This window comes from Aethina tumida, chromosome 3, assembly GCF_024364675.1.
Source record: "Aethina tumida isolate Nest 87 chromosome 3, icAetTumi1.1, whole genome shotgun sequence".
In the NCBI taxonomy this organism is placed as follows: domain Eukaryota; kingdom Metazoa; phylum Arthropoda; class Insecta; order Coleoptera; family Nitidulidae; genus Aethina; species Aethina tumida.
Genome location: NC_065437.1, coordinates 8,838,448 through 8,853,457, shown reverse-complemented (window position 1 = coordinate 8,853,457; position 15,010 = coordinate 8,838,448). Strand labels below are relative to the sequence as shown.

General features: G+C 37.9%; 4 protein-coding genes across 4 annotated transcripts; 2 read left to right on the top strand and 2 right to left on the bottom strand.

The window, feature by feature from the left end:
• Nucleotides 1-1,984: 1,984 nt before the first annotated feature.
• On the bottom strand, nt 1,985-2,744 carry LOC126264905 (uncharacterized). The gene is made up of 2 exons (XM_049964615.1): nt 2,726-2,744; nt 1,985-2,655 (listed from the first exon to the last, which is right to left on the bottom strand). Exon 2 carries the CDS (start codon nt 2,640-2,642, stop codon nt 2,130-2,132), a length of 513 nt encoding a protein of 170 aa, XP_049820572.1. The 5' UTR covers nt 2,643-2,655; nt 2,726-2,744; the 3' UTR covers nt 1,985-2,129.
• An 858-nt stretch (nt 2,745-3,602) lies between these two features.
• LOC109608522 (uncharacterized) lies at nt 3,603-4,469 on the top strand. The gene is made up of 4 exons (XM_020024963.2): nt 3,603-3,628; nt 3,856-4,074; nt 4,148-4,207; nt 4,273-4,469. Exons 2-4 carry the CDS (start codon nt 3,864-3,866, stop codon nt 4,347-4,349), a joined length of 348 nt encoding a protein of 115 aa, XP_019880522.2. The 5' UTR covers nt 3,603-3,628; nt 3,856-3,863; the 3' UTR covers nt 4,350-4,469.
• LOC109608594 (DNA mismatch repair protein Msh2) lies at nt 4,404-14,838 on the bottom strand. The gene is made up of 11 exons (XM_049964614.1): nt 14,714-14,838; nt 14,605-14,654; nt 7,356-7,715; nt 6,684-7,283; nt 6,245-6,620; nt 5,995-6,176; nt 5,791-5,926; nt 5,164-5,716; nt 4,883-5,102; nt 4,725-4,817; nt 4,404-4,640 (listed from the first exon to the last, which is right to left on the bottom strand). Exons 1-11 carry the CDS (start codon nt 14,748-14,750, stop codon nt 4,485-4,487), a joined length of 2,763 nt encoding a protein of 920 aa, XP_049820571.1. The 5' UTR covers nt 14,751-14,838; the 3' UTR covers nt 4,404-4,484.
• LOC109608595 (hornerin) lies at nt 8,526-14,507 on the top strand. The gene is made up of 4 exons (XM_020025071.2): nt 8,526-8,675; nt 9,353-11,143; nt 11,200-11,525; nt 11,789-14,507. Exons 2-4 carry the CDS (start codon nt 9,353-9,355, stop codon nt 14,412-14,414), a joined length of 4,743 nt encoding a protein of 1,580 aa, XP_019880630.2. The 5' UTR covers nt 8,526-8,675; the 3' UTR covers nt 14,415-14,507.
• Nucleotides 14,839-15,010: the final 172 nt, after the last annotated feature.

The following is a 15,010-nucleotide window of genomic DNA, read 5'->3' as shown; positions in this document are numbered from 1 at the left end:
AAACCCATTAAACTTTTCTCCGTTTGTTTCTAACTCAATCACCGGAAATATCCCTTTGTCGTCCGGATTACATTTATTACATTACGATGCGATTCGAATTTAATCCTCTATTTTAATTTTATATTTTTTTGCAGTCAGTCACCCGACTTAAAAGTATATACCGAAATGATCTCCCCAAACTCTAAAATAAATATCAGAGACAAGAGAAAGAAAAGGGAGAATTGAGTGCAGGAATGCGACACTCGAGAGTGCAGTAACCTGACCGTTCCTGTTTATCCCCGTTTCATTCGTTTTATTGCGTTTCACAACTGGATCCGATTCAGCAACCAAATTAGCATTATCCACATGATAATTGCAAATATTTACATCTAGTTAGTTGGCACTAAAATTATGATATAGAAGAAATGATGAATGAAGTGATTCCATTAATGTCAAAAGTTCGATTTCTTTCCCATCATCTCTTTTATGAAATTCCTCGATTTTCTCACAAAGAGCAGGAAACATTGAAAGTATTTTCTGAAATTGGTCCGCCGCTGCTTTTTATTTATTTAGCAGCATAATTAAATAAATTGTAACGTATGGTTATAACCAGTTTGAATAAAACGGATCGACGAATCTCCATCGAATTAGTTCATTAATTCTAGTTCGTCTTTTCTTTATCGATACATGTTCAACAAAACTATTTGTGTCAACTGGATTAATCCTTTTTTTATTTAAGAAACCAAATAAATATGTGTTTGTAATAATAGGAAAATTCGCATCACAACTCGAAGAGTTCTAGACTGAATTGAAGGTTAAACGCGAAATTAAATTAAAGCCCAATTGCATTTTCTAGAACCTTGATGTTTCCCACATTTTACTCATAACAACATTTTCATTAAATTTTCATCTAATGTAGAAACATTTAAAAATGAAGGAAACTGATTTTGGATACACATCCGAGCCATATTTCCTGCAGCACGTAAAATTTACATTTTTTTTATCTCAGAGTGTTGGAAGCTGAAAATTGAATTATCTATAAAAGACGGGTCCGATGCGACTCACCTTTTTCCTTTCACCTCGGTTTTCCCGTTCTCCCCTACGTATTATATTCGTCGTCTTGTTTACGACCCAAACGAAACTTTCAACTCAAATCGCATTAAACAAAGTTGACAAACTTTATAATAGTAAAAACGTAATTAAGGTAAAACATTGTTGTTCTTGTAAAAAGCTTAAAATGAATGAAATAATGAGAAATTCTTGCAAGTGTATACATGATCTACACAAAGTTTATTAGAACGTGGCGCGTACCAACCGGATTAATGCGATTACATTAACACCGGGAACCCCCGATATAAATAAACATCGACCTTTGGATGGTTGGATCCTTTTGTTTAGCGCCATGTGCCGGAAAACATTCCAACTCTTTGTTCTTTAGTCGGATCACTGAAAATTTTTCAGCGCCATATCGCCTCGAACCACTGAACATTTACCCTTTTTCCACCCTAATCGGTTCACAATTTCTTGTGCGTTCTTACACCCTTTTAATCACCGCCACAACTAATTGTGTTATTTCAAAAATTAAATTGAAAACAAACCAACATGGAATACCATATCGGTGAAATTGACTCATTTGTTGCACAATCTATTGATCGATTAATCTATTGAAATTCCGCACAAACAAATATTACCGTTCATAAAATAAATGGGATAATAATTCTCTTGTGCTATTCCTTACCTTAATAAACTTGTGTTGATAACTAATATATATATTTAAACAATTATTATTAAACAATAACACACACAAATTAACAACCAAATCATCCGACAACCGCACAGAATTGAATTTTTTCTCAAACGGACTCACATCCACCGCATCTGTCTATGTACTAAACAACGAAACGATTCACGATAATCTGTTGATGTTGACATCTCAAATTGCACACTCGATTCAGTCTCCAGGCTCCTCCTCGATGATTTCAGCTTGCAAAATAAAACTAACTCATATTTGTCAAACAGGAACTTTATTTTAAACATACAAATAGAGCAATCGATTAATTGCTTAAACTAATTATATACAAACTAAACTAAACATTTTTAATACAGGATGAAATAAAATGTTGTTGTCAAAGGAAAAATACTTTTGTGGCTTAATTAATCTTAATAAAGGTCTGCGATAGAATGGGATTCATACGGGACTCGATTAGGAAATCGTCCGTCGAATCAGAGATGGAATCGTAAATAAAGGTACGATTGCAGCGACAAACCGTGCCGCACTTATTGCTCTGGCACTTTGGACACGGGAAGAAACAACCGCAACAAGTCAAATCCAAACAGTCGCACATGTCCAATCTTGTCTCGATGTGAATGCCATACGCATCGTAAACCGGAACCGTCTTTTTCCGGCCTTTCGGTGCAACCGGATCGACGGAGAAACGATTGTGTGGCGGATTATCCAGAGGAGTGACCTTCATTTTGTTGGGCATTACCACCATTTGGGGCGGATCTTTCCAAAGATCGACGCGCCTTCCCGGCTTTTTACGGTGGAATTCAAGAAACAAATGTTCGTGGTCCGGTGACATTCGCATCACTTTGATGGGTGGACGATAAAATTCGTTGTCGTTGTCATAGTTGAGCCACACATCCTCAGATTGGTCGTCCATATTTTGACACGTACTGAAATGACAACAATTTATTTATTTATTTCCCTTTGCAAATTCTTCAATTTCTTGTTATCTTACAAAACCTGCACTGCCAAAATTTAAATATCTGCTCTGATTGATAACTGATTGATTAGAAACCGACGATGACAATATTCACCAATTAATTATTAATCGAGTCTGGCATCCACATATTTCTCCTCAAATTAAAACTTAGTTTTTTAGTGTAGGGTTTTGTATTGTTTATTTGGTACCATTTAGTCAAATTGGTGGGGCGCGAAGTACAAATTAATTAGGTAATTTTACACCTTCCGAACAATATTTCGGACAATTGTATATAAACATACATAGATAAAAAAACAAAAATTAAAATAGAAAATATTTTTACGGAAAATAATTAAAACAGTTGTTGTTAAAATTTGTAAGAATATCTCAATGGCATGAACAAAGCGAAATCTCTTATTAATTCTAATCTTTTGATTAAAAATTTGAATAAAACGAAAGAATTGGGTAACGCCACTGAGTTGCGCGGTGATCTTGAATAGATAAGCACATGTAGGTTAGTTATGTTGTTGGTTGCAAACTGTTGTGCCTTAAAAGGCAACTCCCAACTTATATGGAATTTCAATTGAACAAAATGTTTAATCAAACCAAATAAAAACATTTCATTACAGTTTATTATTTGTCCAATTCCAAAATTATTTTCGAAGCGCCATATAGAAATTTTGATAATTTATCAATTTGATAAACATAAATTAAATAAAATTTTTAAAGCAAAATCTTTCTCAAAAACCACAGACACATAATTAATTATATCACACACACACAATGTTTTAGAGGGGAAGAGATGTTTAATACACATAAATTTGTGTTGGCGATGATTCAATTAATTTAAACGATTTAAATTAAGACTCTGCTCTCTTCAATATGAATTAAGACATAACACTAACTAACTGTTTACTCTTTGTGTTTTTTTTTCTACTTTATTGGTGAGTTTCTATTTATTTATTTGAAATATACAAAAAAGTGTCGAATCAATATTGACTGTAATAAGTCGGTAATAATTATGGTAAGGAATCGTATATATATATATATATATATATATATATATATATATATATATATAATACCAGCATATTATCGACTAAATAATAAACAATTTTTCTTTGTTCGCTTATCGATTTTCTCATAATTGAACCTTTAACAATGTCAACAGTTGTTGCGATGGAACCGGAAGCGAAACTACGTTCCGATATAAATGACGAAAAAATTCTTAAGGAAATCGAAAAATTGGTTGTAACAGACAGTATTATTTGTGATGATTACCAAGTTGAAGAGAAACAGTCCGATGAAAAGACGGAACAAGAACCAGTTGCAGTCGAAAAAATCATTTGGCACATCACAGATGAAGATGACGAAGAAAACAATCAAAATGGTACATGTAATCAAATTTTATTAATATAATTAACTAACTAAACTTAGCAAATGAACAATTTGTTTAATTTAAGTTGGTGAAAAAGTAAACATTGAAAACAAACGAGATGATGATTTGCTGGATCAAAACGGAGGTAAAAAGTTTACTTATTCGTTCTTCCATTCACTCACTCTCTAATTCATCAATTGACACTTTTAGAGACAAAACTAATCAATATGACAGAAATAAGCCAAGATGAAGAAAAATTAACATCAATAGAGGAAGAATCAAAATAAATCAACCAAATATATTAGAAAGTAGTTACATTTATTGAAAAAAATATATATATGTAATGTAACAAAAATAATTATTATTAAAAAAAAATTAATTATAATTAAAAACAAACAAAAAATGAATATATACAACTTAATTTAAACAGACAAAAGTCCTTTAATAAAGCAATTGTCTTGAGACTCTAAATCGTTCTTCATTTTTTGCAACATATCTTTCAATTCTTCATCACTCAGTGATTCCATTTTAGCTTCCTTTAAAGTTTTCAATGTTTTTTCTATTATCTTATCACCTTCCTAAAACAAATAAACAAACAAGTACACAATGTTCTATCAATCAATCAATCAGTCAATCAATCCTTTAAATTAAAAAAAAATTACCTCGATGATTCTTCGTTTAGTTGGTACATCTTCGTTTGTGAAGAACCTTTTTCCCAATTGATGTTCTAGTTTTGTTTGATGGTCGATTGCTTCCTAGAAAAGAAAATTAAAAACGTTAAAATTAATAAATCCCCACATTAGGATTAGATGATGAGTACTTTAATAACGTCTTCGGGAAACTCCGCCATCCTTGCACAATGAATTCCGTAACTTTTGTCGCACTCTCCCTCTTTCACCTCGAACAAAGGAGTTATCGAATCGTTTGAAGTGACGGCAGTTACATGAAGATTTCCAATCGACGGAGACATGTCTGCTAGTCTGGTTATTTCATGAAAATGGGTGGCATACAGTGAGAAACATTTCATTTCTGCCAGATACCTAAAAAGAAGATTAAAAAATACAATTGGTGGTGCAAACCCGATTTTAGATTAATAAATACTCTGCAATGGACCAAGCGATACCACATCCGTCGTACGTCGAAGTTCCACGTCCCAATTCATCGATGATCACCAACGAATTCTTGGTGGCCGACTTGACGATCGTCGAAGACTCGATCATCTCCAACATAAAAGTGGAGAGACCCTTCAACTGGGAGTCGTCGGCGCCGACCCGTGCCAGAATCGCATCCACGACCGCGATCTCCGCTTTTTCGCAAGGAACCAAACTACCAATGTGGGCCATCAACACGCACACTCCCACGCTCCTGATGTACGTGCTTTTGCCGCACATGTTCGGACCTGTAATGATCTGTAGCGTTTTCCCTTCTTTATCCAGATTCACGTCGTTGGGGATAAAGTCCAGGTGTTCCTGGTGTTCCAGGCAAGGATGACGGGCTTTCATCAGTTTAATGCAGGCGGAAGGAGATTCGGGATCGAGAATTTTGGGGCGAACATACGGGATCCTGGCCGAAACTGCGGCGGACGCAAACGACACCAACACATCAACATTTGCGACGAGGCGATTCAAGTTGCGAAGAGACTCGGTGTAACCCACTGCAAATTTTAAAATAGAATTGAAAAATTGAAATAAGTCGTACAACAAACAAACAACTATAATGAAATCGCACCTGCTACTTCGAATACTTCATCGACGACACTTTTTTGTTGCAGCTCATAAGCTTCTTTGATCTCTTGATAGTCGTGATTCAAATCGTCGAGTTTGTTGTTCTTGAAACGAACTCCTCCTTTGACAACGTCGATTATCTACAAAATATATACATTTATTAACACTCACTAACCCGCTGACAATCAATCAGTATCTAATATTTAACCTGGTAGTTTTTAGATTCTCTCAAAATCGGTTCCTCCTTAAGAGTTACTCTAAAAAAGTAACCGTGTTGTTCGTTACAATCCAATTTCAAAGTTTTTCCTTCGTCCATGTTTAAATCGTTTGCCACGTTCCGAACTAGTTTTTGCATTTTTTCCTCCACCCTTTCTTTCTTCTTATACAACTCTAAATAAACAAACAATTTACGATTAAAGATGTAAATTTTAATAAAATTCAATAAAACTTGTTCGTACCACTTAGCTCATCATTAAATGAACTTTTGACTAAAAACTCTCCCCTCTCCACCAAATCCATATCCAAAACTTGCTCGATCATCGATTGATACTTGTCCAAGTCGTTCAGACTGTCGCAGATCGGACCCACCAGACTTGACGAAACGCATTTATTTTCCAACTTTCTCAAAACAGACACAACACTGGAAACACTTGCGACAGCCTGATAAACATGATAGCAATCTTGAAGTTTTGCTTTTTTCGTTGAAAGTTTCTTCGACAAGAAAAGCAGATCCGGAATCCTGGGTAAAGAGTCCTTTGCCAAAATCGCACGATATTCCGATTCTTTAACTAAACATTCTACAATATCTAATCGCTCGTTTATCAAATTACGATCCTAAAAAATGAACGACAGTTAGTTAGAATGTTACTTTGTTTGAATTATTGTAGCAGCAACAACCTTTAGTGGTTGTTTTAACCATTGTTCCAATAATCTTTTGCCTTGACTCGTGACGCAATTATTGAGAACGCCGAGTAAACTGTATGCTTTGGAAGAACTGGACAGAAGATTCGTGTCCGTTGAATTAGTGCCAGGTTTAGGCATAACGTTCAATGCTTGGAGCGCCGCTTGATCCAATCTTACAAATCTGTGAACGTCCAACGTGTAGATTTTGAACTGATTGAAGTTGCCCTCAGATCCGGTAAGATTTAAGAATTTGATGACGGCTCCCAAACTTCCCATGGCATTAGTCAGACTCATTTCGGAAAGGGCGTTTGCGTTCCGATCTTGGTCTTCTCTAAAATACAACAGACGATTCAGATCTTGAACTATGTCGTCGGAATTGAAATCGGAACGTTTCAATTTGGCGATTAAGACTCCGTTGCGTTCTAGCACCTTGAAGAGGCGCACCAAATCGGGGGTCGATCCTTCGGGTATGACGCATTCCTTTGGTCCGATTTGGGCGATCAGAGCTTCCAGTTCCGAATAGCATTCGTTATCTTCGATCTCGCACAATTCGAATTTGACTTCGGTCACATTCACCGATGCCACTGCCAGACTCTGCAAACAAATAAATCTGTTAGCGCATCTGACGTACATAAAACCACAAACAAACAAACAAACGGTCCTTACTGTGTTTTTGATGATTTTTATGCCCATAACCGAATTGGAAAAGGTGATTGCGCCACTCTCAAAGAGAATCTCCTCAAACTGCGACAGATTTCCGGGGGAACCTTTGTATTCCAGAGACCACTCGTTGTTTCTGGTCTGGTTATTCTTCACGTAGACTTCCACCCTGTACTGTTTGATTAGGAGCAGTTCCCGAACGAACATGTCGAATTTGATTTTATTCAGACAAGTGTAGTCCAGTTTGGGCACCGTTCCCATTGTTTTGACGATGGATCCAGTGAATTCGGACGCAAAAGACGCATCTTCGCCATGAAGGGTGTAATAATCGGTGCGGTTGAAGAAGCGTATCGTCGACGGAGGTTTCTGAAATAATCGAACAATTAATAAGGCTGTTTGTTGATGTATTTCTGGACATGTCGTATTGGCATGTTTTCGAAATCTTTGTGTATTTTCAATAAAGCATGACTTTAAATCTATCCCACAACCTTGACCCATTGACTGAATAATTATAATTAATCTGAATTTCCTACGTACAAACAAGTCTCGTTCACATGTGCTTGCTTGCACTCTTAAAAATTATTAACTTACTTCTATATTGATTGATTATTTTATTTCATTAATTAAACTTAGAAACATCGTCCCTAATTAATAATGGGCAAGTTATCTTGTCAAACGAGATTAATTACGCAAAAAACCATTCAAGATTCAAAGAAGTTTGCTCAACAAGTTTATCGATAAATCGGTCTGTTATGAGAAATGGTAAGATGTTTATATGTGTCAAGTATATTGTGAATATTTATTATTATGTTCTTCACCGCGAAAAAATATGTTATTACGATAAGACCGATTAGTTTGAAATTACTAATCTTTATAATTTTGTTCCCAGAACGGAGAATTCGTTAGTTAGTTATAAATAAATTATTTGAATCTGCTAAAAAATGTTCCAACTTATTAAATAATTAAAATGTTGTAAAATATACAATTCCCACTTTTAATTTGTTTCTTAGAATATCTTAGAATGAATGAAGTAACATTCAAATTTGAGACAACAAAATCATGGTGGTATGACAAACAGGTACGTGTCACAACCACAAAGACTATTTATGCAGCAAACGGAATATTCTAAATTTGTGGATGATTTGAAAGGTTGTGCGGTTTTCTGAATCGGTTGTTGTTTCGATTTTTGGGAATCCGAAGCGACAGATCTTCGGAAAGGTCAAGAATGATAACTCTAGAATATATATGATTGCGCATTCTCGACACAACATTTAGTATTGTGCGAAAATCGTCGGCGTGTGATACTACAGAAAAATACACGACACGGTAAGTGGACACTACTTCTCTTCTTCATCTTCCTACTTTCTTTGTTTTTACAATTGCAACTCCTCTACTTATTTATTTTTAAAAGTGAACTTTTACTTTTACTTTTGGTTTTCAAAAGAAACAGCTTCACAGTTTGTGCTTTACAATGGCTATTATAATCAAAATAGAGATAATTTTGCATTATTTAAATATTTATTCACCGATTTGCAAAATAAAAATAGATTTTTAAACAGACACGCGCAACTATTTTTATAGTTGAAGCTTATTAAACTAATTTACAAAAATATTACTCGAAAGGTTCACGGTTTATCAGTTTTATATAAACATTGATTGATATGCTTAGAGATTCTTCTAAACACGATAAGACAACAACTTAATTAATGAAAAATCGACATGTGGTCGTATGAAGAAAAAAACAATTATATTAATTGCGTCCATCTTAAGTTGTTTTAACATTTTTTTCGATGATGATCTAATGAACGACTTATCGTATTTTTTAAATAAACAACAAACTGTCCGTTATACTAATAAATGATATGATTATCAATTTTGAAGAAACTATAAATGTTGTTTACATATTCATTAATACTTTCATTAATACTTTTGGCTTAGTATTGTTGACACTTGGTGTGTCAATCCAACACTTAGACAACCATTTCGATTTATACAATTTCCAGATGAAAATAGCAACGACGCTGTTATTGGCGTCCTTGGGGCTTGTCGCCGCGACGCCCAACGGCGTCTACCATCAGGAGTACAATTATCGTAGTTCCTCGTCATCTTACCGCAACAACGAACTGCAACACAAGAACGACGATTCTGGCTACTATTCGAAAGACGGTGATCTGGAAGGTCGCCTCAAACCCAAGATAAACTCCCACAACGAGCATTCCGAATACGTCAACCCGAAACTGCAGACCAACAGTCACACCAGCATGACTTTGGGCGAAAACGGCATGAATTCTTATGGAGAACTGAATGCACAGAACTATGGCGCCGGTTTCGGCTCTGGTTACGGTGGTGGTGCTGCTGCTGGTTACGGCTCTTCTTCTCGCTACGGTTCTTCCTCTAACTATGGAGCCTCCTCGTCTTATGGTTCCAGTTACGGCGCATCGAGTATCCAAAGTCTGACCCAAAACCTCCAAGCCCAATTGGAACGCCAGCTCCAGGATGCCATCTACGAAAGTCAAAGGGTTTACGGTCATTCATCCTACTCCAATTCGGCCATGAGAGATCTGGAAGAGGAACTGCGTCGCAACTTGACCGCCAGACTCCAAGACGAACTCCACACCAGATACGGAAGTCAAACGGTCAAAGGTGGCTTGTCTTACACGATCCGCGGCGGAAGAGTGGAACCCACCGCCAATTACAACAACCAGGAACTCACCGATCTCACGCGCCAAATCGAAAACAACCTGTTGAGAAAGTTGCACACCGAATACGGAAGCTCTTCTTCTCATTCCTCTTCGGCATCCAGCAATTCCTACAACTACCAATACACGTCGACCCATCGACCCTATTCAACCCTCTACCCCAACATCAACATTCATACAACGACATACAGACCGTACTATTCCACCCCAACTAGCCAGTCCAGTTCGAGGTATTCCAGCAGTCAGTACATGTCTAAAACGAGTCAATCCCGCTACACTCCCGTATCAAATCCTCTGTCGATCACCGTAATAGCCTCCAACGTTCAAAACAATTTGGACCGTCAACTGAACGATCTCCTCGAAAGCGTTCAAACCCAGTACTTCACCGAAGGGTCGTCTTACGGCGTCACCAACTACGACATTGTCCTTAAACGTCTTCAGGACGAACTGAAAACCAACTTGACGTATTTGTTGGACGAAGAGTTGCGTAGAAATTACGGCAGTCAAACTTTGCACGACGGCTATTGGTATTCGTTAGGACCGAACGGACAACAAAGCCAACAATACAACTACAATTCCAGAGATTTGGAGAATCTCAAGAGCCAAATCGAACGTAACCTCTTGCAGAAACTGAACAGCGATTTCGAAAACCGCAGGTCGAGATTCGAACAACACTACCGTTCATCATCATCCAGTAGCAGCAGCAGCAGCAGCAACTATGGAGCCAGCGGTAGCTATGGCACCCATTACGGCAGTGGAAGCTCCCAATATGCCGTGGGAAGCAGGGGCAGCTACGGAGCCAGTAGCAACTACGGCACAAGCGGAAGCTACGGAACCAACACCTTGGAGAACTACTCCACCAGACCATCCGCAAATCATCTCGCGCCGTTGATCAGTGCAGGACAACAAGGTATCAAGACGCACAACAACAATTATAGATATGTTGCCGGAGCCGGCACCGGAGGTTACGAAATGTCGGGAAATCTGGCTCAATTGCAAAGAGAGTTGCAGGAAAGTCTTTCCAGGCAATTGCAACAAGCCATCAGCCAAACCCATTACACCTCCGGTTATTCCTCCGGAAGTTTTAACTCTCAGGTAACACAATTTAAATCGTCCACAAATACAAAACGTGTGCTAATATTCTTTTGTAGGACTTCCAAAATTCCCTGCAACAACTTTCCGACGAACTGAACCGCAACCTGACGCGACAACTCCAAGACTCCTCTTACTCGTACAGTTCGTCCGGAATCACCGATCAACAGATGGCTTCCCTTCGCAACCAGCTGCAAGGAGAACTCCAACGCCAACTTCAGCAAGGTCTCCGTCAGAGCTGGAGTTCCTCCAGTTCCTATAGCGCTTCGGCGTCCAGTTCCAACTTCCGACCGGTCAGAGGACTAAACGGACAGTTGAGGGACGGCGAAGATTGCCAATACGACGATCCCAATGTCGCATACAGGAGACAAAGGAGACACGCGGGGTACGATCATGCTTCCACGTTTTCTAAACTTCCAAACAGACTTTAGGTTATCCTTAGATCATGCCACGAAACTTTAATAAAACACTTTTACACACACTACTGTCGTTTCACTCATACATGAACAACATTATTAGAAAACACACAAACACACACACCAGATAGAGATTCCAATCCACGACTATCCTCTATTAACTTTTTATTTTCATTCCTGAAACTACACTTATAATTTTGAAAATAAAAGACTGTCAAACATTTCTTTCTAGATATGGTGCTTATCTCAGATCTGCGCCGATTCCTTCAGACACTGAACAAATCTCTGGTCACTACGGAGGTCATTCCCAAACTTATCGCCACAGTTGGCAAGGTTCCAGCTCATACAACCACCGTTCTTCTTCGTCTGCCTCCTCCAGTTATGGTTGGGGTCAAAGAGGCCAACAACAAATTGATTTAGGGCAACAAGTTGAAGACGATGACTTTGGAAGGTTAGATGTGGGACAACAACAACAGCAACAGCAAGTAGATTTGGGACAACAAATTGAAGAGGAAGATGACGGATTCGCAAAACTACAAACGGGTCAGCAGCAAGTCGAATTGGGACAAGAAGTAGAGGACGACGGTTTTGTAAAATTGCAAACTGAACAACAGCAACAACAACAACAACAACAAATAAATTTGGGAGGACAGTTCAACAGTCTCGGTCAAAAACAGATCGAAGACGATACTTTGAGTAAAATACAAGTTGGAAACATACAAAATCACGACGATCAACAACTCGATTTGGGACAAGAAATAGAAGATGACGGATTTACGAAATTACAAGTCGGAAATAGCAACAGCATCGGAAAATTGAAACTTGAAAATCAACATCAAGAAGAAATTAATTTGGGACAACAGGCGGATTTGGGGCAAAAAATTGAAAACGATCAAGTTGCCAAAATAGAACTTGATAACGAACAAACTGTTTCATCACTGGGAAAGTCACAATTTGGTAGTCAACAACGACAACAAGAAATAGAGCTTGGACAGCAACAGGAAGAATTGGGACAGGAAATCGAAGAAGACGATTTCGGTAAGACTCAAGTCGGAGCGCAGTATCTAAGTGCTCCGCAACAACCAATCGTTGGACACCAACAACTAAATTTGAATCAACAACAACTAGATTTAGGCCAACAAATAGAAGATGATAGTTTTAGTAAATTAACTAACCAACAGTCAACAACCGCGGATTATCTCTATCAAAACCGACAGCAACAACAACAACAATTAATTGGACAGGAACAAATCGATCTAGGACAACAACAAGTGGATCTGGGACAGCAGATTGAAGAAGACAGTTTTGAAAAATTACAGGCTGCTGGAAAATTACTTGCCGATCAACAAACATCGACAGGTCAACAACAAATTGGACAAGTACAAGAAGATTTGGGTCAACAAGTAGAGGAAGACGGCTTCACACAATTACAAACTGGAGGAAAGCTTATTTCCGGCCAAAATCAACAGCAACTCGTTGGTCAAGAGCAAATCGATTTGGGACAACAAGTTGAACAAGACGAAGACGATTTTGGAAAATTGCAAATAGGGCAACAACAACAACAATTACAAGAAAACACGTTAAACAAAATACAAATGAATGGACAGTTTGCTCAGCAAAATCAACAAGCACAGCAATCAGTAATAGGATTGAATGAAAACGACAATAAATTCTACCATCAAACAGGGTACGCGAATTTAAATCAAAAAATCGAAGATCAAGCTTTAGGCATCGGCAGCAAACCTAAGAATAACCTGCAAGATGCGAACAAGTTGTTCGCTTCCGGTGTTGTTACTGGAGACACTCACATTACTCAACAACAACAATTACCTTCAATTGATCTAGGTCAACAACAAGAGTCAATCGATGACAGTCAACAAGCGAAGCAATCCGAACAGAAACAAGAATCCCTCGGCCAAAGTTGGATTACTGCCGGCCAATCGAATACAAACACTGCCAGTCTTCAAACTGGCAGTCAAACACAACAAGAATCAATCTCAAACACACCGTTCACTACGTCCACTATTCCAACCAGTCAAGTAACAATTGACCAACAATCAATTTCGAAAGCAGAAGCCGAAGCTGACGCTTTAATAGAAGCCATCAGAGCATCGAGACGCAGACAACCGCAACCAATTAATGCTGCAACAGTACCGTACCGGGGTTACAGTTACGGTGGAACGGCAGGCAGAAACACCCACTTTCAAACTGCGCATTCTTATTCCGATGGATTTGCTGTCTCCGGAAACGGATACCGCGGAACAACTGGAAGAGGAGACATTACTATGAACGCCGGTTATACCGGAAACGTTCAACAACAGCCCGAAGTCGAAAGAGGCACCAACGTCGGATCTTCCGGATATGGTCAAAGGCAAATCCAGTCAGGTTACTCCACAGGTTCCGGAAGCAGAGTCAACCTGCAATACGGCAATCAAGCACAAAAATCAGGAAACGGAGAAATTTACGAATCAAGAACCGAAATCGTCCTGGAAGGTGCGTCCGGAGGTAGAACTGGATACGGAAGCGGAAGACGTGATCAAACTGGCTATTCCGGAAGTGGAGGTGTTCATTACGGATCGCAACACAATCTTGAACAACAATTGGAAACGACACAAGATTTACACGTCCCCGCGCCTGAATTCGCTTCCTCCGGAGTACAATCCGGTTACGGACGCAGAAGCGGAGTCAAAGGAGGACGTCGTCCGACCACTTCTCTTGTGGAGCCAGTACAGGTGGAGAAAATCGAACCCGCTCAGGTTGAGTTAATTGAGCAAGCGGTCGCAGTGGAAACAACAACCACTGAGAAACCGTCGTGGTGGAAGAGAGTTGGTAATAAAGTCAAGGATGTCATAGGTTAATTTTTACATGTGAGTGTTTATGATAATGAACACAAGTATTTTATAATTGTATATAAGATTAATAATGTAGGCAATAAAGACAAATAATATCGACATTAATTAATTTAATACCCCTAAATGGTTAATCGATATTGAAAATGTAAATTAACAATTTGTAAAACAATTCAACAACAAGTCTTAATAAGCTTACCTCAGGCAAAGAATTAAAATATCGCACAAACGCTTGTTGCTGACTTATATCTGAAACAACACAAATATTACATACAATATCGGTGTATATGAAATCAATTATCCTCTACCAAGATTTAAAGCATGCTGTGGCTCTATTTCGGTCATGTTTGATGATTATTCAAACTTTAAGCCATACACAACACTAAAGTCTCTTGAACAATAACACAATGAAAATCGAATTGTGGTTAGGTTTTAAGATAAATTTGCCGCCACTACACTTGCAAATATTGATTTCCTAGTTATAACTAACTGTAAAAAAATTTCTTCCAATGACATTTTAATAAGTTTTATTTTAATTTAAATTTAACCAGAAATTAAGATTTATATAATAATTTAGTACAAAATTTTAAATTCCAATTTGAACG

Excerpts from the sequence above, each read along its gene's own strand:
- LOC109608522 (XM_020024963.2), top strand. The coding sequence starts at position 3,864 with ATGGAACCGGAAGCGAAACTACGTTCCGATATAAATGACGAAAAAATT. Across the intron at positions 4,075-4,147 it reads CGAAGAAAACAATCAAAATG|TTGGTGAAAAAGTAAACATT; the intron begins GTACATGTAATC and ends GTTTAATTTAAG. Across the intron at positions 4,208-4,272 it reads TTTGCTGGATCAAAACGGAG|AGACAAAACTAATCAATATG; the intron begins GTAAAAAGTTTA and ends TGACACTTTTAG.
- LOC126264905 (XM_049964615.1), bottom strand. The coding sequence starts at position 2,642 with ATGGACGACCAATCTGAGGATGTGTGGCTCAACTATGACAACGACAAC.
- LOC109608594 (XM_049964614.1), bottom strand. The coding sequence starts at position 14,750 with ATGACCGAAATAGAGCCACAGCATGCTTTAAATCTTG. Across the intron at positions 7,716-14,604 it reads ATTTTAATTCTTTGCCTGAG|AAACCTCCGTCGACGATACG; the intron begins GTAAGCTTATTA and ends CGATTATTTCAG. Across the intron at positions 4,641-4,724 it reads CTAAACGAAGAATCATCGAG|GAAGGTGATAAGATAATAGA; the intron begins GTAATTTTTTTT and ends TATTTGTTTTAG.
- LOC109608595 (XM_020025071.2), top strand. The coding sequence starts at position 9,353 with ATGAAAATAGCAACGACGCTGTTATTGGCGTCCTTGGGGCTTGTCGCC. Across the intron at positions 11,144-11,199 it reads CCGGAAGTTTTAACTCTCAG|GACTTCCAAAATTCCCTGCA; the intron begins GTAACACAATTT and ends ATTCTTTTGTAG. Across the intron at positions 11,526-11,788 it reads AGACAAAGGAGACACGCGGG|ATATGGTGCTTATCTCAGAT; the intron begins GTACGATCATGC and ends ATTTCTTTCTAG.